Source organism: Solanum lycopersicum, chromosome 2 (genome assembly GCF_036512215.1).
Source record: "Solanum lycopersicum chromosome 2, SLM_r2.1".
In the NCBI taxonomy this organism is placed as follows: domain Eukaryota; kingdom Viridiplantae; phylum Streptophyta; class Magnoliopsida; order Solanales; family Solanaceae; genus Solanum; species Solanum lycopersicum.
The window spans coordinates 39,715,867-39,738,955 of NC_090801.1; the positions used below are offsets into that span (position 1 = coordinate 39,715,867).

Sequence of the window (23,089 nt, forward strand, 5' to 3'; positions counted from 1 at the left end):
AACGAATCGGAGAATTAATAGAAAGTGCAACACTAGTAAATTTGATATAAAAATACTATAATAATTGCTATATTTTACAATCTTGATTATTATTTTCTCAGCACAAATTTTACTGCCTACGATAACTTTTTAGCCATCAAATACAGCAAAAATTATGTTAGAAGCTAGAATCTTATGGCCATGCATATAGCAAAATAATAAAGGGAAAATTGTACATAATAGCAAACTAATAAACTAAAATAAATGGAGTAGCTAGGGTTTGATTTAATTGTGCTCCATAGCAAACGTTTGCAAAAAATTATCAGTCGCCTCTCTCCCAAATATCTCGCTCGACACTCTCCTCCAATCTCTCGCTCGCTTCCTCACTTTTTATACAAACACAAGTATATAAAAATTGTTTCTAATTGTATAAAGAAAAGAAAATTGTATAAATACATATATTTTTGTTCCCCTCTCTCCCCTCTTCCAGATCTCGCTCGCCATTCTCCCAAATCTCGCTCGCCACTCTCGCCTTTCTCACTTATTCAAACAGAAGCGAAATGTATACATTGTGTTTCTGTTTGTATAAAGCATGAGAAAATTGTATATACACATGCAAGTACATATATTTTCGTTCTATACACTTATAATTATACAATAAAAATACTCCCATGCCCAGTTTCTTTTGCCTTTCTCTCTTTTTTCGTTCTATACAATTTTCAAATTGTATCTAATTTCTCTCTTTCTCGTTTTATATAATTCGATTCAATTGTATATTCCTTGTCAAGTCTCTTTTGTCTTTCTCTCTTTCTCATTTTATACAAATTTAAATTGTATATAATCGTTCTATACACTTATAATAATATAATTCACTTTATGCACTTCGTTTTTATACAGTTCTCTGCCCAAGTGTCTTTCTCTTTCTTGTTTTATACACTTCGTTTTATACAATTTGCTTCAACTGTATATGTACAACGAATTATATAGTTTCTATGTTTGTTATGGAGCGCAATTATGCAAACTTTGCAAACAAATATGAATTTTTTATTTGCTATATGTGAAAGTTGCCCAATAATAAATGGCAAACTTATGGAACCAATTTCATCATTTTCACTTTCTAAATACACGGTAGCTTAAATGGAAGAGGCTGAGAGGAAAAGTAGAAACCTGCTAAACATGTTTTCCATATATCAGCAACTAAAATAATTCATAGACAAAGTTCATCAACTTGTAATGGATCATGATACGACCTTCAAGGCTTCAACAAAACTAAGTTGGGACTATGTGCCAGCATGACAAAGAAAAGTTGAGCCAATGAACAATAGGAATATTCCTCAAAATTTATCTAATAAAAGGCTGTAAAATTTAATTGTTACACAAATTATACACCAGCACATATATTAGAGAACTCTTCTTAAGTTCTCAGAAGGCCGAATACTCTGACTGGATCCTGACATAAGAGTACGAATATAAGTTGAATCCCTCATTCTAAATCTGCAAAAACAGGTTGGTGGATGGGGTTCTACGTAAAAGCTAGTTGCATTTTCCCCGTAGAAGAATGTCACAAACAGTTGCAGAGACAAGATGACCTCTATATCTCACTTACTGACACCTATTTTCTGAGCCAGTTGCAGCATCTTCATCAACATCCCGCCTCTTCTTCTTTCCATCCCCGTGTCTTGATCTTCTTGGTGCTTCATCCTCGCTTTCGCTTCCGTCATTTTTTAGGCTGTTTCCAGCACCAAACTGGTTATCGTGTTCAGATTTCCCTATTTGCATATGCACTCCATCTGGTCCATTAACTGAACCCATCATTTCCTGACCCTTACCTTGATCTGAGCTAAATCTATCATTCCTGTCACTAACTGGAGCCCGCTGTTCTCTTTTAGCCCTATAAGGATATTGAGAAGGCTGAGATGAGGGTGGAATGAATGATGGATGCATTCTAACTGCTCGACCAGCTCTGGGTGGGCCTGTCGCTCCCGGACCCATTCCGCCCACGAAAGGGGGCCTTCCGGGACCTATCATCATCCCAAATCCACCAGCTGGAGGGCGGCCATGAAACATCAAATCACTTGAAAATCGTGGGCCATAAGGAGGAAAAGGTCGGGGACCCATTCCAAAATGATCGGTCATTGGGAAACCCTCGGGTGTCATAGCTCCATAAGAAAACCCATCGCCCATCATGCCTGGAGGGAAGCCTCGCATCCCAGGTGGAGGCCTGGGCCCATGTCCAAAAGGCATAATTGGAGGCCATGCAATTCCCCTGCCCCTTCCTCTACCAAGCGCAGCTGGTCCAAAACCTTGATCAAAGTTTTCATCCTCGTCCTCACTTTCTTCCTCTTCATCTTCCTCTTCTTCATTGTCTTCAAATGGTACAATATCCGGGTTATCTTTCCCATTGTCAGGGTTCACTCCCTTCGCCTTTTCTTCTAGTCGCTTGGATTCTGCTGCAAGTGAAATTGCCTGAAATGCAGTAATTATCCCATTAGAATACAGTCCACTTGAACCCAGCTGCAATAGGATATAGTTTGTAGAGTTACTATAACTACCATGCCTCTTCTTGTGGATAATTCAAGCATCAGATGCTTAATGACAAACAGCACATTACAAGGGAAGGGAAGGATTGCAGCAAAAAATTGAGTTAGAGGACTCAGAAACGTTGGACTGAACTTGTGATATGTAATTGGAAAGAACTGAGTCATTGTCAAACCAATTAAAATAAGAATAGACAACTCACCACCGCTACAGATCAAAGAAGAACAGAAACTGTGTTAAAACATGTCCAAACTGCACTATGTCATGATCTAAATAAAATTCAACCCGGTTGCAATGGAGCTTTGTGGAAAATTTGGGGGAGAAAAGAAGAAACAAGTGTATCAGATATGCTTATCCTATACGATGACCAGTGAAATCACGGACAACCCATGGGAGGATGGTGAGTGCCTTCGTAGTGAGACAAAGAAACCAAACAAATTCCAGTACAAGTTTGGGTCTGAACAAGCTGAGTATGTAGGAGGTATCATCGACACAATCAATGATCAGCAATCAACCTTGTCAGTCGATAAACTGCAATCATCATGATGTTACCATTTTTGGTGCATACACCAAAGCAAATCAACTGCAGTACCAGAACAGGTCTCTGAATGGTTTAAATAAATGTGATAAAGCTGGGCAGGGAATTGGGGATAAGATTATATAAGCAGGTGAAACCACACCTTATAAATTGAGGAATTAATCCTTCAAGAACAAAATATTCTCATTTATTATCCAAATGAATAATGCTAAAAAATTCAAGACATTAAAACTAGAAACTACCTAATCAAACGATTCATGATTTCACTGATCACCTACATGAGACATTCTAAGAATTTTTAACTAGAGGATTAATTTTCAATCATTAGAAGTATTTGCACAACACCTACTACTGGGAAATTCCAAAAGACTTGTATATAACTATCACAAGGCTCAATATTGTCAATCAGCATTGACTAATTCAATACACAAAATATGGGATCAAAAACTCTTTATAACCAAAAGCAGAAACCCTCCTAATAGCTTCAACCGAAAGCAGAAATTATACCATGCTACTGCAGAAATAGTGCTTTCACAGAGATAGACACGAAACAAACGACTATATTGAGGAGTAAGGAAAGGGCTCCCTGTTAGACAATTGACATTTTTTCAGCTTATTATTATTTTTACTGTTTTTTACTTTATTTCAATTTAGTGCTTCCTATTTTCTAGATAGACTTAATCAACTTTAGTTGCTCAACTTTCTGAAATTAGTGGCCCCATTTTGGCTGTTAGTGGCCCCCTTTTATGGTAGTTAGTGACACATGTTCTTATTTTAGTTTTAATGTTTATGTATTTTCTTTGTATAAATTAAAACTTTCTGCACATAAATATACACAAGGAATTTCATAAGTTCACGCTATTTTTATTTTTTCAAATCAGTTTCTTGAGTATTTTTGTTCTAACACTCCCATGACAATGAGGCCATTTTTGCATGGTGCTGCTGTTGCCTCCGCGTAGGGCCGTCCCCCACTCCCGTCCCGGGGCGCTAAGGGGCTTTTGTGTTTGGAACAGACAGCAGTGTTTTGCTAAGTAACAAGTGTTCCATTGTATATATCAGCAGCGGTTTTGTGCATTTTTTCAGTATTGATATCTAATGCAATCTTTACTTGCAAAAAGCACTATCATAATTATACTAGGCATTTGTTCTTAGCACATATTATACCGAGAAAAGTAACATGGGGAAGCACTCTGAAAGCTCCAGGAATGGAAATGTTACCATCTAGAGAATGAAAACTTTGTTGAGGACAATATTCAATTTTAGTTAGTAGAAGAAGTACCATAAGTTCGCTATCTGGTTCAAGATAAAGCAAAGAAGCCAACTGCTCACCAACAGAGGGCTCTAATTCTTGACAATCTCTGCTTATCTGCAACAGTAGCAAAATACAACATTAAAACGGTGGCTGGAAGTAAAAACAGCATGTAGACCAATTTAGTATCCAAACAAAACAAACTAGACCAACTAAGGAGCTCCTATTTCAAATGCTATATGCATCAATCACCAATCAAATATCTTAGTAAAAGGAAGATCTTAAATGCATCCTGCAGTTCAAGAGAATCTGAAGCACATTACACAAGATGACAAGAATAGGGGACCTTCGGCAATTGATCCTTACTGGAAGGCAGTCTAATATTTGAAAAAATATATTTATCATAAATTTCTGTCCTTCGTGATTCACCACATTCATCAAAAATAATTAGCATAGGCAATGTTAAGTGAAGCACAATCGTCAGCATGCAACAAAAGGGAAGTTTGTGGTACGCTTTCATCAATACTGATTCACCAACAGTATTATCAAAGGCGAAAAGAACAAAAAAATTCTAAGGTCCGAAGGGGATTTAAACAAAAATCTCAAGTAAATTGTAGGCTTTAATGAGCAGAGGCGCAGGAAAAAAAATGCAAATCTGCATGTTTGTCTTAGACTAATAATTATAAGCATGAATAACAAATATATGGACAAAGAAATTGAAAAATAATTACGATAAAACGAAATATCAATTATTTAGTATTGCCTCTTAAGAATTTACTCTTACGAAAGAAAAGGAATGTCTTAGAACCTTGATAGCAACACTGAAGCGCTCAACATGTTTTGTGTCTCGCAAGCCTTTGACAACACTGATCGCCCACAAACTAAGAATATTTTAGCGACAAAAAAGAAACCTTCAACATTTAAACCATTTAGCGTACCAGCCTCAATGCCTCAACTGTTAGTCAAACCTTAATCCAAACTGATTGCAAGTTGAGGAAGATATCATTAACTACAGCTTGTTATCTTCAAAGGCTCAAAAGAAGGTTGGGATTAAGGTCAAACTAAGATATGTTATCTCACTTGTGACCATTGTTCACTTTTTGGTTAATGTTGGAAATGCACTTCAGCAGTAACTTGAACCAAAATCCTTGCCTTAAAAGTAAAAACCTAGGTACCTTGACAACATGAGCACTGCAGAATATGCTGTTATATATATAGTTCAGCAAGAAACCTAACTGCTTAATTTTTTGGTGATTTCTTTAAGCATGCCTTTACCGAACAGCGTGATTAGATGTGAAATTTGAAGGAACTGGTCTTTTGATTGTCAAGACAATCTGGCTAAGTTAACTCCCTCTCTCAAAAAGAATTCTTTCCTTTATATTTCAGTTTTCCAAAACAAAGTATACAATTTTTCCCACTAAAGAGTATCAGCTTTGGGAGAGAGTGAAAATAATCTCTTTTACCAGATGACTTGAACTCAAGATACTCAAATTTTTTCTTTTTACCAACTCACGATACTCAAATCTTTTTTTTTTTTTGAGCAACTCAAGATACTCAAATCTGTACTATGGACGAAACTTTTTTGGTTCTTACCTGAAGCAGTCAAAGTTCCAGTGTAACTAGATGGTCTTACTGAATACAAAAACCAAGGTTGTTTCCAAAAAGAAAGATGTGTGGGGATAGAGTGGATGGGAAATGTAACTAGCCAATGGTCTGCCAGACGAGTCAGGATCTTAGGTATGTTTATTATAGCATCCATGAGAAAAAACATTCGGGGAATTACAGCAATCTTCAATACAAACAAAAATTCTTGCCTGCTAGTATGTTCAGTCTAAATCAATCATTGGACATGACATTTCAGAGCTGTTAAAGTGAGAATTAAACCAGTTGAAATTGATCAAAAGGATCAAGGGATAAAGGCTCAGGCTTATACCTTCACTGGTAAGTTCTCATTGTATGGATTCCTCAAATGGTGAGTTTTCTGGAAGGACAGTTCACATAGCTGCATTTTAAACCTTGGAGTTAGTTCAGATGTGCGAGCAATTATGCAATCATTACTTAAAAAGGAGGTAAAGAGAAGAGAGATGCAAGAAACAAAAAAGAAAAAAAAACCCAGACACTAAGTTATATCAACTACATGTTAGGAAAATGATCAGTCCTAAAGAGAAATTGGAAAGGACATAAAAGGAATAGGATTTCTTTCGTATGACGCTTTGGTGAAGAGAGAATTGAACTTTCATCTGGTTAGGTTCGAATACACACACATCTCCATTTTGGAATCCAATATTATAGACCAGGTGGATAATGCCAGAGCATACGGCACACTTGGTAAGCTGTTGAATAAGGAGAGGAGGAAGGGTGGAAGATAATATCATGTATAGAGGGGCAGTTTGGAAGGAAAGAAACAATAGATGTCATGAGGATATAACTATTCCTTTTCAGGCATCCAAAAAAAATTGTATAAATACATCATACTTTTGGTGTAAAGAAACAGGTGTAGTAGTAGCAGATCAGCTGGTATATCTTATAGGTGCTTTGTAAGTATTTAGTCTTTTTTCTTCTTCTGTTTTTACCCTTCCTTGTGTAATTTCTGGGAACATTTTTTGGCGGTTGCCAGCATAGCATTAATGTTAAGGAATACAACAACATTACCTTTGTCGAAAAAGTTGCAGAAAAGGGCCAAAAACACCCTTGAATTAAAGGAAACGGTCTAAAGAACCCTTCATCTACAGTTTTGACTCACTTATATCTTTGAATTTAACAACCCTCTCTTTATTTTTTGTTTTTAAACAATATATTTATAATGTGTCATTTTCTTATTCAATGAAATAAAAATCTCATTTCTACTAGATTTTTTCCCATAATTTATCCAAAACAAAACAAACACCTCTTCAAGACCCCAATTTTTTTTAAAGAAAATCTAGTAATTTTTTGTATTTGCTGTAGCTTTAAAAAAAAAATTAATTTAGAGTCATGAAGACTGACATTGTTTTGACTTGGATGACTTATGTGAAAAATAAAAAAGATTAAAGAAAATAAGAAGCTTTTTTGAAATAGAAAAGCTCAGTCTAAAATTTTAAATATTAACAAATTCAATTCAGCATCTTTGATAGAGTGACAGGAATAGGATTACACTTAAATATTTTGTGAAAGAACAAAGATATCAAGAATGTCCTCCAATTTTTATTTATTTATTTTGAAAAAATAACTGTAAAAAATTCTAGTAAAGATGGGAGATGATATATAATCTAATAAGAAAATGACAAATAATAAAAATATTTTTTAAGAAAACAAAACAAAGAGAAGGTTGTTAGTTTCAAGGGTATTAGTGTGACAAAAAGGTGAATGAAAGGGTATTTTTTTGACGAAAAAGTGGATGGAGGGTATTTTTAGACCTTTTCCTATAGTTCAAGGGTATTTTTGACCATTTTCCCAGAAAGTTAAAAGAACCTCGCCTGCCATCATAACTGGTCATAAATTCAACATGCCCTTACTATTACCAATTTAAGTTCCCACCCACATTGATATAAAAACATTAAAAAGACAACTAATACTTCAGTATCTTCTACACCATAAATGATGATTCCTTTTGGGTTTGCTGATAATTTCATCTCACTTTTTTCACACTTCCTTGGAGAAAAGAATACTAATTTCCCGAAAAGAAATGGAAAAACGATTTCAAGCCACACTGTGTTTGTCCCCAAGCACCTGATTGAAATTAGTAAGGTACTACACACAAAGATAAACATTAAGGCCATCCAACTGGAAAAGGTGTATAAGCAAAAGACACAGGAACCAAAGATTATAGGGAGGAGAAAAAGAAAATATAAATGACCTTTAACCATTTCAATGAAAAATTACGTCCATAATGGGCAGTCCCATGTTCATGCTTCCAGTTTCCTCCATTAGCAGCGCCACCAATTCTAGATGTCATCTTTCCACAACCCTAACAAATAGTAAACAAATCTCACATCATGAAAATGCATCCACCAAAGAAAGCTTTGTTTTACAACCATCAACTAGCCTTAACTCACACACAACTTCCATTACAAGTCAAAATTGAATTATACACACTTACAATAATGATATACTAGTAATACTAAACATCCTCAGCTATTACGTAATAGACAAACTTTACATCTGTAGCACATGAGGGATAGAGATAATAACAGTCTACCTGAAAATGTCTAGTCCGGTTGACTGAAAATATCAGAATGACATTTTCCACAGAGTCAAAAGCTTCATTTAGTTTAGCCTCATTGCTTCTTTGAGTTGCCCAAACTCCTTGTTGTACTGACAATTCAAGATTCTCACGGTTGCAGCTTTTAACTATAAAGTACCTAATTCCATTCAAGAAATTGGATAAGTGTCCTAGCAAAAACAGAGATATGGACTGCAACTGTCCTTTCTTATTCAGTAGCATAATAAAGGGGCACATGGATAGAGTAGAGGGACGTTAGTACTACATGAAAAGATCAATGAATTAAAAAATGGAAGTCATTGCTGTGCCAGGTGTCAAAATAAGAAGTTCAAAAGTTAAAGGAAATTAATCACCTCACCGGTAACAAATGAAAGATATTGCAAGTAAACAACACTGCACAGAATGAATCACCACCTTGTGTCACTTAATAACATACAATCTCCGAAGACAGAATATCAGTTCTAACCAGCAAATCTGTAGTGTTTAGTCCTGGATAGTTTTCTTCCACAAAGCTTACTCATATTTGTAGACAAACAAACTTGCAAGCAAATAAGTAACAGACTGCTACGAGAGAATAATGAAATTGCATCTGCTGCAAACTACTCCTTGTGAAACTAGTCAATTAAACAACCATCGTAGCTCTTCCTATTTCTTGGCATAGCTCCTTCATCACGACAAGATAGGCGTGCTAGTAGTGATTATGTATGATATCTGGTCGAACAGATTTATATACTTTTGGTTTCAGTTATACTCGTAGAGCCAAGAAGTTTTAGTTCCATGAAGAAGTGAACTCTTCGATTGCCATATAAACCGAAAAACAATCACAAAAGAATCCATAAATTACGATGGCAAATCCCAGTATACAAACAGCAAAAAAAAGAGAATCTACAACGTCATATGATTCTCTATCGTTACAAAAGCTACATCATATTCCTCCCTTCAACAGGACCCACATTAGTACTAATAGAGCAACATCCCACGCTCTTCACTTCTCTTCTTTCTTCAACATGTCCGACTGAAGAGAGCCTTTATCAGTGTGATCAGCATCGACATTGCAGTTCAAACCATCTTCCCATCTCACAACACAAGCGAGTTGCCACCTGAAAACATAAGAGGTGGTCCACATCTTCACCTGAACATTTGCACATAAATTACCGGTTGACATGTAATCTGCCTTTTGGTCAAATTTCCAGCTTTCAGGATTACTCCTTCCGTGCTGAGTAAAAAAGCACAGGTTTTGGTGCTACAGGATCCAAAAGTGTCAAAAAATCGCTTCCTCCCTTACGAAGGGTGATGATAATATGATTGTACTGAAAACAGTTCACCTCTTTCTACCCCACTGCCACTACCATGAGTCCTGACTAGTGTCTGACAAACTTTGCTTTCACAGCACTTCAACAAAGCTTGCAATTCAGAAACTTCACATCCTGAAGATTCTATCTAAACTCTATGTTCCATGACCCCCTCTACTGTAATCTCCAGAATTCTCATACTGTCATTTCCCTCTGACTAGACTCTCGAGATACTATATGTTTATGAATGTCTGTCTCAACATCCCTTTCACCCTACTTATAAAGCCCAAAGCTAATTATACTCCATCCCATAACCGGAAGGGGTTTTGTTACCACTGAGATCTTCTCATCCATGCATAACATCCCTCTAAAGTCTACATGTGATAAAAGAATTCCTCCTTTTTGCTACAACAAATCCATATTTATCCATCACCACCTCCCTCCATAGAGTGTGCTCACCAATATCAAATCCCTAAAGCCGTTTTCTTAATAGGGTTTTGATAAAATTCTGAGATCCTGCACCCCAACAGTCCCTCCCCTGTTTCTTTGGAGATATTGCTTACTCTCAACTGACTAAGAGAGTGTTTTAATTGACTTATTTTTAGGTGCTTTTGACTTTTACGCACTTCGTAATTCTTAGAGGTGTTCAGCAAAGGCACACTTTACTTTAGGATTAAAAAGTATAAATAAAATAGCCAAAAGTTAAAGGTAGGTAGCTACCTACTTTTGGCTTTTGGCTTTTGGCTTTGAGTTATAAGTCAACTTAAAAAAAGCTTATCCAAACACCCCCCAAGTGAAACATTACACCCTCATTCTAAAATATTACAATCATTCTTTTTTTTTTTCATAAGTCTAATAATAATTCCGTCATTCGATCAAGAAAATGTTAGACATTCAAGTATCCCAATGCATTTAACCTTGTCTGATGTATTCTCATACCTGTGTCCAAAACTCTATTCACATCCCATATCACAAAAGTAACCTTGACAAACCCAACATGCACCTATGTTCAAGTTAGCATAAAACTGCTTAACGATGATCAATATTTATGAATAACTAGCAACATATGTACAGTTCATAATCAAGGAGTCACAAACCAAGTAACATAACCAAATAACACAAACTAAAACACAACATTGAACTTGAAAGCCAGTGAAAGGATCAATTGACAGATAAAGTTTCTCATGAAAAAAAAATGTCCATAAATGCAACAATCAAGAAGAAACAAATGTTCCTATATGCAGTTCGAAATACAGATTTTCTTTTATTTTCAAACAGATCACTCAGCAATTTCCCATTATAGGCCCTGAACATTACTTCCCAAATCGACAATAGATCACTATAATCAAAGTTGCTGCAATTTCAGAAAGCAAAGTTAACACATTAAAGCCTATATTCAAGCTATAGCATATTCAAATTCACAACATGATCTTTAACAAGACATTCAACATCAATAAAAGATAGTTCACTATCAACCACACAACTAACACTTTCACTACATGAAGATGATTCCGCCACCAGAGTATTACTAAAACAACAACAACAACAAATATTACTACCAATAAGCAAATTACTTATAGCATAACCTGAAAGGTAACCTACAACTTAGAATACAACAATATACCCAGTGTAATCCCACTAAGTGGGGTCTGGGGAGGGTAGAGTGTAGGCAAACCTTACCACTACCTCGGAGAGGTAGAGACATTTCTGAAATACCTCGGCTCAAGTGCATCAAACTCACGTAAAAGAAGAAGAAAACAATGAAAAACATAGTTGATAATAAGGAAAGTAGGGTAAAATCTACAAGAAGGAAACAATAAAGGCAGCAAAATAGTGTGATAATCAAAATGTAATACACAACATATGCAAGAACTACAAGGGTATGACTAGTACTACGATAGACATTAACGAGCCTAAGCCTATACACGACAAGACAACACTCAACTCTACTAGCATTCTAACTTAATACGCGACGTCCACTCCCTCCTATCTAGAGCCATATCCACGGTAATATAAAAGTTGTGTCATGTCATGTCTAATCACCACTCTCCAATACTTTTTCGGCCTACCTCTACTCCTCTAGGTACCCCTTAAAACCAGCCTCTCGCATCTCCTCATTGGGGCGTTAGTGCACCTCCTTTACACATGCCCAAACCATCTCAATCTCGCTTCCCTCATTTTGTCCACCATAGAAGTCACTCCTACCTTCTCCCGACTAACCTCATTCATAATCTTGTTTCTCCTAGTATGTCCACACATCCATCTCAACATGCATCTTCTGAACATGACATTTGTGTAAGTGTATACAGTATAGTTTTTATCATGGAGCTTTAGATGCACTAAAGAAGGCAAACCTATATGGAAAACTATTTATCTGTACAATATAGTTTGTAGGAGACTATTGGAGAAGTATTTCTCTAACCCCTAATCCACCAAGGAAAGAAATTTTATCAGATTATCAAAAACACAAAAGAATCAGACAAAAGTTAAATATTTCCCAACTTGCACCAGAAACATAGCAAACATATTTAACATATTTGAGACTAAATACATAATCTAGTACATCTGTCGCACTGAAATCAGAAAAGACCGTCCATCTATTATTAGTTAAACGAAATCCCTTTTATAAGGTAAATAATTTTATCAAAAAATGGGGCAAAAAAATGTGTACAACCCTTTACATAGGATGAGAAACCTACAACAAAATGTGGTTCTCAACCAGAGATTCGATTCTCTATGCAAAAAGGGACCTCATAAGTACACCAAAAAAGGCTAGAGACAATACACTACTCTGCGACTTTACAAAATCTTTCCAACCCTTCAAATGTCCTCCTACTTCTCTCTTTCCAATGACCCACATGATTGCTAAAGGGGCAACACTACATGCCCTTGGGCTTCCTTTCCCCTCTTAAAGAGTCTATTTTTGCAAAGCCTCCTTCCCTGCGGCCGACATCACCTATTGTATCCTACGAAAATTGAGGGTTACCCCCCACAACCGATTAGCCACCTTACAGTGCAATAAGATATGTTTACATTTGACTTGCACTTCACATAAAGCACCAACTAACATAGGTGATCCTTCTCTTCCACATATTTTCCATGGTTAAGATTGCACCCCTTGCCATCAACCATATAAAAAAACATGCCTTCCTCGGAGCTCTAGGGATCCAAAGAGAGTCATCGGGGAAAGTACCTTCCTCTCTCACTAGTAACCTTTTATAGTAAGAGCTAAAAATGAATAACCATTCTCCACTATCTAAATTGTTATGAGTTGCGAGCCCATAAAAACTCAATGAGATTGTGAAATTCTTTCCATTTGCCAATGTCCAATCCAGCATATGCATTCTGAATCTTAAGTTCCCAGTTAATAACCCCCTCGTGAGACCCATGAATTTGTTGAATTGTCATCTCTGTTCTCTTTGATAGAAGACACACTACATATTAGGAAGACTTCCCTCATCATGTTACCGTAAAGGAAATATGTCTGCAAATCTTTCCACCCCTTCCTAATATTCCTCAACAAACCACACCCATACGGAGTTATATTGTTCCTACTCCTCCATCGCCCTGCCATAGTACCATACATTTCCTACCACCCCCCTCCAAAAAGCATTTTCCTCAACCCCAAATATTCATATCCACTTCCCTATCTCTATAGGAATAACTAAATACAATAGGATCTCACATCGGACCAAGACACCATTTCCTTGAATTCTAAGGAGAAAAGTAACTATCTCTGGTGGCTAAACCATGACTATTACACAGAACATAGTTTGTCTGATATATGAAACCATAGGCTCCTATCCCTTTGAGTTATGAGAGTAAGAGGATACACGTAGAGCTCACTAAGTCTAAGATGGTCTAACTGATGTCTAACAGGCTGCATAGCAAACTCGTAATTATCAAGGGAATGCCAAAAAATAATAGAACAATTCAAAGGACATTTTTAGAATCACGGCACGGTACTGCTTCACTTCACAAGTTGGGAGGAAGTTACAATGGGTGCATCCCACCCCTCCCACAACGAAAATTATCCCATGACTTCAATCTGAACTTATTATTTGGAGTTCACATCGCTCTGACAAAGTGAATCCACTAGAAGACCAAATCCCAGTGATCATAACAGCTAACTGAAGTAATGGTGAGAAAAACTGAGCTCTTTCCTTTCAAAGGGACGGTTGAATAAACTTCATCATCTCTAAGCAACTATTACACCAAAACTTCTAGTAGCTATAGATATGCTAACCACTGAAGCAACCAAGAAAATAGGAACAAAGAAAGCAGGTAGCCACATATCCTCCAATGTAATTCCCTTCTCCTCTCTTGGAGGGTGGTGATCTCTAAAACTGCCCATGCATCAGAGCGCACAAATTACCCATCAAAGTATGTATCGTTTACTGCAGAACTCATGGTCAATATCAATTCCTCGGACACACAAACTATGCATAAGAGGAACAAAAAATAGAACAAAAGGAAAACCAGTATACAAGTGGATAAGAAAAAAAACAATCAACAAATTAGTAGAACCAGTTACGACGATACCAAGGCTCTGGATGAACTCATTACAGCAACATAAGGGACTCTTATGTTATTGTCAATCATCTACATACATGAACTGATTACATAACCTAATTAAAGACCTTGAAACTCTACACACCTAGAAGTTCCTTGCGGCAGGACTACTGCAGTTCTATCAGCTTGATTTTGCTGGCCATTGGGATGAATTTGTGCTTGAGTTGGGCCCCCTTGTAGTTGAGGTGGCTGAACTTGTTGATGCGGCTGGTGCTGTTGTATAATGGGTGTCTCAGTTGCTGTAGATTTCACAGCAAGACTCGTTCCATTCTGTGCTTGTGAAGCCTGAGATTTGTCTGTCTGGGTTGAATAATTAGCATTTCGATTTTGATTAAACCTGTTTGAGTAACCATAGTTGTTGGATGCCAGGTGCTGAATTTTCTGAAAGATTTCTTCCACTGGAGGTGGAGGCCCAGGCATCTTTGCATGTCTATAGCGACAATCAGGACCATTTGGACAAAACCCCAATTTGTACCTGTATTATGAAAACCATCACAAAAAGGTCATAACTTGACCATAAAAATTGTCATTAATCTATCCATATATTATTTGTCTGAGGACCCACTCGGCATTTTTTGCTTATCAAAAGTACAAATTTATCAATTAAAAAGCAGTGAAATTAACAATCATTACCACAAACATCTAAAACACTTATAGCCTAATCAGTTGTCACTTGGCAGCAAAATGAGCCAATGAACATAGAAAGCAAATAAATAGAGCTATTAATTGCTTCATATCAGAATAAGTTATGGCCCAGAATACAGCATGCTTAAGCCATGAGTTTAGCTGCTTTGAGACTAAACCAGATTTTAATGATCGAGTAGTTGGAATCTGCCACACTTTGAAGGAGGGTCAGGGAGTGCACGGTGACGCACAAATGTTATTATTATATGCTACCTTCCCTAGATATGAATGTTAACCAGTGTCTACTGAAGGACGTTTTGAATGTCAGAGCTCCTTTAAAAGTGATTTTGATTTGTTGACAGTAGGTTGTGACAAAATACACCTTCAATATTATCACTAGAGCTATTTAGCGTAAAAAACTCACACCAGTCACCCTGTGCTCCTTCGTGAATAAAATGCTAGACTTATAAAACATATCTTTTAGCATCGCGTCTTCATTCCTTTCATTTCCATACTTGATTTTGATATGTTTTTGAGTCGAGGGTCAATTGGAAATAGCCTCTCTACCTTCACAAGGTAGGGGAAAGACTACATATGTCACCCTTCCTTGACCCCACCAGTGGGATTACATTGGTTATATTGTTCTTGTATTATACTTATAAAAGATGTTGATATATGCATCTCTCTGCATCTATGTATATAAAGAACTATCATCGTGAGAGGACCATGATAAATGAGAAAAACAATGATCATATACAACCTAAAGAGCAAAGTAAAGTACAAACATGCAGCAAAATAACGGGTTAGATTCCCAACCCTACAACACTAATGAGTCGTTTGGTAGGATGCATAATAATAATGCATACATTAACTCTGTGTATTACTTACACCTTGGGTAGCCTCTCCGTTTCAAAAAAAATGATCTAGTTTGACTTGGCATGGAGTTTAAGAAAATAAAGTCATTTCAATCTTGTGGTCCTAAATTAAATTTATGTCAAACATACCAAAATGTCCTTTGATCTTGTGGCCTTTAACATGCCACAAGAAAAGTTGAAATTAAATATTACCAAGAAAAGGAAGGGGACACTTTTTTAAACAGATTAAAATGGAAATTAGGCTGAAAAGTAGGGAGTACAATTTATTTGGCTTTATCCTATGTATATAACTAATACATTGCAAACAATTGAATTAACAATGCAATGGTTTTTTCTTGGTTTCCCACCTGGCGTTTGGTACCCACATTGAAGCCCTACTAAATCCGGATTAGCACAAGGAACTCTCACATTGAGGGTAAAGCACTCCCTAACAAAAGTGACTCAAAAACCAAGCAGACTCGAACCCAAGACCTCTTGGTTATGATGAAGAAAAAATACTTATCAGTCCACCACAACCCTTGTTGGTAACAATGCAAGGGTTTTAGTACATGTATTAGCATGGTTAAAGACATAATTGTTTGTCAAAATTCTTTTCCATATTCTTTCCATCGAGTCTCAAAGGCATTTCATGGACTATGACTAGGAGAATTACCCAAGCCCTAAAAAGTTGGGAGGAGGCCGGATTGCTAGCTAAAGACAAAACTAGATAGAGAATTATCCCTGCTTCAATATGGTGGACAACCTGGGAAGAGAGAAATTCTAGGCATTTTGAAAGCATAGAGAATAGTATGCTGCATTTCGTTGTTACATTTTTGGTGCAATCAATTATATACTCAAATGAAATTGCCTCTACAATTGATGTTTTAGACTTAATTTAAAGTTAGAGCAGTGGAGTTTTGCAGTTCACCTGTATATAAGGTTTAGTATACTTTTGTGTTATAATACAAAGTTACCAAGTTCCAAAAATTAATAAGGGACGGTTTAGTCAGCAACAGATGAGCATAAAAAGAAACTAAAAATCAGCAAACAAGCTATAAGTCTTACATGTTGCATTCCTTGATATCCTCAATCGTGTGCTTATAAACACAGTCCTGTTCACGGCACTCACCATAGAGTCGAAAGAAGCGACAAATGGGCATTCGTGATTTGTCATACTGGTGAAGGAAGCCGCAGGCATCACCCTTCATACACAGTGACCGCAGCCAGTGGCGGCAAACAGTCTGCCTGAAACTCCGACGATTTCCAACAAATCCTACATCGCCTTGGCCACCAACCGCTGGGACAGTAGGCGGGTTAATATTAGCACTTGAAGCAGCTGCTGCAGTGTGATCGAAAGATTGTATTACTGGAACTGATGCAGTTGGGTGTGTTGGCCCAGTGTCTAAGCCACCTTCAAAATCAAAATTCAAACCCCCTTCTCCTTCGTCCATTACTACGAAACTGTCAAATGGGTCGGTGTTTGACAACAGATTTTGCTTGAAATTGGTGGCTATGGCACTTTCCGCACTATGACGTTTTCAATTTTACAGCCTTTCTTCTTCTGGCTGCAGGATTAGGAGAACAGAGAGGAAGAGGAGAAACTAAAAAGTGAGAATATTTAGCTTCCCTCTATGGTGGGAAAGTGGAGATCTCTTAAATGTTACACCCTCTATGGTTATTTAGTTGTCAATTTAGAAATACCACATGTATAAAAATAGCAATAATTAACATATTCAAAAATGATGAATTAAAAGTTGAAAATTTTCAAGAAGTTTAAATCAAAGTAATAATAAAAAAATTATTGTTTCTTGATTTGTCATAATAGACAAGTAAATGGGACAATTAAAAGAGAAAATATGGACAAGTAAATAGGGATAGAGAGAGTAATGTACATGTTATGATAGTAAAGTAATGTTTTAAGTGTTATTTTGGATATTGAAAAAAAAGATAACAATATATTTGGAAATAAGTTATTCCGGTAGTATGAAAATTAATTAGGATGTTATTTACCTAAAATTAGTGTTGTTTGATTTGAATTCAAAACTTCATAAATATATATATATATATATATATATATATATATATATTTATATACACACACAACCTTAAAAGCAGAGAAAAGTTTTTGATGACAGATTGACCAACAGATAGTCAAATCCTCTTTAAAATGTAATTAAATAAATCTGGGGCCAAAGTAACATTTTTAAAACTTCAAGGGGAAGATGTCAAATAAGTTTTGATTTTGTTTTTGGTGACACATTGACCAAGAGTTGGTCAAATCCTCTTTAAAATGTAATTAAGTAAATATGAGATCAAATTAACATTACTAAAATTTTCTAATCTTTTATAAAATACAAAAAATAACACTTCTATAATTTAATCCAAATCATTTTTTAAAAAAAGTCTTTTCATCTTGTTCTTCCTCTCTTTTCTCTCTTTGGGGATTGTTCTTCTTTTTCCGTAAAAATTCGGAAATTCGTCTATCTCTCCTCCATTATCTTCATGTCCGATTGACTATCTCTATCGCCATTATTTTCCTCCTCCTCTCCAGTCGTTACTCTCTCATCTTTCTAAACTGAAATACTGATTGACTAGAAATGAGTAAGTTATTTTTTAAAAATATTTTACGATTTTTGAAAATTTTTTCTTGGAGTAATGAATAATAAAACGTTCTATAGATGTAAAAATTGAATAATCGACTTAATGGTGTCTATTATTTATTATTTTTGAAAGAAAATCAACCAATACAGAAAAATCTAATTTTGAAGAAATGTATATGTATTGTTAACATTCGGTGAAAAGTCATTTTTTGTTGCTTTCTGTTATTTTTGTGGCCATTTTGTTGATATGATTTTAGAAATATAGTCTTGTTCAGTTGTCCAACATATATTTAATTTGTTGAAAGATGTATCCTATGTTGCCACATTTTAGTGATATGTTGGTGCATATTCCAACAATCATCATATGTTGTAACATCTCGCATTAGGTCAACAAAATGGTTATCTGTGGCAACATAAGATTCATATGTGGCAACTTAGGATTCATATGTGGCAACCAAAATTCATTTGTGGCAACAATAGGTACATTTGTGTCAACATATGATTCATTTGTTGCAACATAAGATCTATATATGGCAACAAAAATTAACATATGTGGCAACATAATGTTATTTTATGGCAACAGACTATCCATTATGACAACATACTGTTATTATTATTTTATAATAAATTGTAAAATCTCGATCTTTTTTTATTTACCTTGTAAATGAAATGATACAAGAAGTTTCATCCATGACAACAACTCAATCTTTTATTGGTGTTGCTTCATCTTCTAACATCAAATGCTCTTTTTGTCTATGCGAAGAATGTGAACAACAACACGATTATTTTATTAGTCGTGTTATAAAACTCACTGATATTTTTAAGAAAATGTCTCATAATATTGATGTGTAAAGATCCAAGAAGATTTCACAGCGTTTGAAGTGTAGGAGGTTGAAAAATCTATTTCCCAAATACTTTTTATAATTAGTGAGAAGAAGGAGAAGGAGAAGAAGACAAAAGAGGAGAAGGAGAAGGAGAAGAAGGCAAAGAAGGAGAAGGAGAAGAAGACAAAGGAGGAGAAGGAGAAAAGGCAAAAAAGGAGAAGGAGAAGAAGAGGAAGACAAAGGATATGGACAAGCAGAAGCAGAAGGAGTAGGAGAAGGAGAAGGTGAAGCAGAAAGAAAAAGCGAAAGCGAAAAAGAAAGAGAAGAAAATTGAAGTTGTCAGTTGTGATGTGAAGTGACAATATCCATTAGAAGGTTTTAACATTTACGACAAGTGTCCAACTGAACTAATGTTATGCTTCTCGCAATGGATAAACGAGGGTCTTTACAAGCATCATGCAAAAAAGTAAGGTCGTTCAACTATCATTAGTATTTCTTCTTTTTGTTCACTAAATAATTATTCATAATGATTACACAATTGCAGAGGAAACAAGGACGATCACTACTTAGCCAATTTCTCGAAACTTGATTTTGACAACTTGATTTTGTAGTTGCATTTCCAAAAAATAAGGATTGGTTCTACGTAATGTCTCAACCCAATAAGTGCTAGAATGATGAGGTAAATCCATGTCCACTTTAATGTATTGTTTAGTACATGAATATATATAATTAAATTGATATAACAGAGATACACTTGTTTGATGCATATGTGTAGTATGTGGATGTCATATTTTACTATTTGGGTAAGACATCGAACCAATAGATTCATTCTAAATATCGATATACCATAACTAGTTGTTTTATCAAAACATACATTGACAATGCTAGTGAATATGAGGATAAAATTGTTGGCATGATGAAAAGGTTTGTTATACCTTGTGGACTGTCTTGACCTTGACAGATGATGTTTATGTCCCTGTAAATAGTAATGGGAACTTCCATTAGGTCTTGACAGTCTTTGCATTGAAAGAACAGTGCATAATAGTGTATGATTCCATGTCCTTATCTAGGTCTAATAGAAAATTGTCCTCCGAGCTTCAAAAATTGTCTACAATGTTGCAAAAGTACCTTGAGTTAAGTGGATTTTTTGAGCAAAAAAGTGAACCAACTGGTCAGTTCTTGATTGTTACCAAGGAAAGAACAAATCTCACCCACTCGAAGTTATACATGTTACTGGTATTTCCCAACAAGAAAGCAGTAGTTTGTAAGTATCACATTATTTTTTTGTCAAAATGTGATGTTATTACATTTTCTGATTGATGATATACCATGCAGAGATTGTGGACTTTTTGTTGCTGCATACACTGAGTTTTTGAGTGATGGATTAGAAGTACCATCTTGTGGAATTAGTGTTGACATCCTTTGCATGCGATATGTTTCACTCCTATGAAATTATGGAATTTCAAAGGCTCGGAATGGTTATGTTAGTGACAATAAGACCCATAGAGGCCTATACCTAAAAAGGCAAAGATCGATGAAAATGTTGTGGTTACCACCATCAACTTAATAGGTGGTTATGTAAATCATTGTGACCTTTTTGTTGATAACTTTTATAAAACAATTGATGACGTATTAATATAAATGATTTTTAGAATTATTTTGATTTTGTTGGAACAAGTGTTAATTATGATGGAAAGGATCAAAGGTGGTGTCTGTGACAACATATATAACTTCTGTTGTAAAAAACACCACATAATTATCTGCATGTGTACAAACAGAAAGGATACATGTGCTCACATAACTCACAGAAAGGTGATAATGTGGTAAGATATGTCACAGAAAGTATATATGTGGCAACATTATACTATATAACATGTCACAGAAAAGGTGGTATGGGACGCAACAAAACATATATATGTGGCGACATATGTCACTGTTTGAATTGTCAAAATTTTAAAAAAATTATTAAACGACTTTAATATAAGCGTCCCTTCATTTTCCCTCTCCTATAAGAGGAATTTCAATTTTTTTGCTGATAATATTAATCATCATTTGTTTGCATGTGTACCAACAGAAAGGGGTAATGTGACAACATATAACACAGAAAAGAGATATGTGGTAAGATAAGTCACAGAAATGAAATATGTGGCAACATTATACTATATATATAACATATGTGCCCCAGCAAGAAGTATATTTGTGGCAACATATGTCACAGTTTGAATTGTCATAATTAAAAAAAAATTAAAACGGCTCTAGTTTTCATTATCATTTTCCCTCTCTCCCCTCCTCTCTCTCCTCTCTCCTGTCTTATATAAAAGTCGTTTCATATTCCAAATTTCATTTATTTTTACTAATTTCAGTTTTCTTTTCTATTGTTCCATTATTCCTTCCTTCACATATCATTGTTCTTGCGATATTTTTTGAAACATTAGTGGTAATTTGTTGCGATACTCTTCTACAACAAGGCGTTGTTGTCCTCATCATTATTAGTTTTTCGATAAAATATCTTCTTAGGCAATATTTAATTAGGGTTTGAAATGCACGTGCTTATCTGCTTACTTGTTTGCCATGTTTTCAGTGATTTAACCACTTTTTTGGTTGATTCTCTAGTTGTTATTTTTTGAAATATTTTCGGATTTAAAAAAACTTCATTGTAGTACGTTATATATTGTTTAGGGAGAATTTTGTGGTTTGTTTGTTTGTTTGTTTGTTTGTTGTGTATTGCATTGTGTATTTCAAAAAGCTTCATTTGTAGCTCATTTGAATATTTTATTTTTGTGATTGCAGATACAAATATAATGGCTCTTGTTAAAAGAAAACTTGATACATCTGACACAACAAAGATCTAGAAGAAGTCTAGGTCTAAAATTGCTAGGAAAAGGAATGAAGATACCACTCTTTTAGAAGATCTTGCATCGGAAACAGTTTCTTCTTCTCAAGTAGAACTAGAATTTTCTCAAAATGAATATGAAGAAAGAGAAGTAGTGGAGGAAGAAGAGTAAAACCAAAAAGAAGTTGAGGAAGAACAAGGGAAATATATAGAAGTAGTTAATAGAGAAGTAGTTGAACCACAAGAAGAAAAAATAAATGAAGTTGAGGCAGAACAAAGGGAAAATATAGAAGTAGTTAATTGAGAACTAGTTGAGGCACAAGAACAAAAAATAAATGAAGTTGATGAAGAAGAACAAGAACTTCATGAAGTTTTCAATGCTACTGGTGATGATAAGATTAAAATCATCAAAGCAGACATTTTCCCTGTGCATCTACAACCTAATTCTAATGGTGATAGCATTATTAGGCCAGTCCTGGGAAAACCTTTCATCAAATTCAGGGATATTCTCAAGAGAAATCATTTGGAAGATTTTTTCAAAAATAGTTACTTCGGTCATTTTCTTGATTTACCCATCGATACAACTCCACGGTTTCAAATGACCATGCGTATGAACTTTTGAAAAGAAGGTTCATTTTTGTAAATCCCAAAAAGAAGGATGATATTGTAATTAATTATTGTGACATGCCAGTTTTCTTTGGCAAAAGAGAGTTTGTCATAGTTACAAGGTCAAAATGTCATCCTCTTCTTGAGCCCGTCCCTGAATATATTGTCAAAGAAGAACCATGAAGTAGAAGAAAAGAGTAAAAGAAATAGTGAAAGCAGGACAACAGTCACCGCCGACTGAGGAGTAGGACTTGATGCCCCTTGTTGGCAAAAGATTCAAAAAATTTGACTTAGTAAATTTGTTGGAACACGAGGATACACCAAGGAAGCACAAGGAGTCATTGTGCTTACTATGATTTACACATAATATACTTTTGCC

General features: G+C 35.4%; 1 protein-coding gene across 1 annotated transcript; it reads right to left on the bottom strand.

The window, feature by feature from the left end:
* Positions 1–1,307: 1,307 nt before the first annotated feature.
* On the bottom strand, positions 1,308–17,517 carry LOC101263950 (30-kDa cleavage and polyadenylation specificity factor 30). Its single transcript, XM_004231507.5, has 7 exons — positions 16,913–17,517; positions 14,455–14,844; positions 8,482–8,644; positions 8,140–8,250; positions 6,238–6,306; positions 4,335–4,421; positions 1,308–2,445 (listed from the first exon to the last, which is right to left on the bottom strand). The coding sequence occupies exons 1-7, from the start codon at positions 17,296–17,298 to the stop codon at positions 1,582–1,584; spliced, it is 2,070 nt and encodes a 689-aa protein (XP_004231555.2). The 5' UTR covers positions 17,299–17,517; the 3' UTR covers positions 1,308–1,581.
* Positions 17,518–23,089: the final 5,572 nt, after the last annotated feature.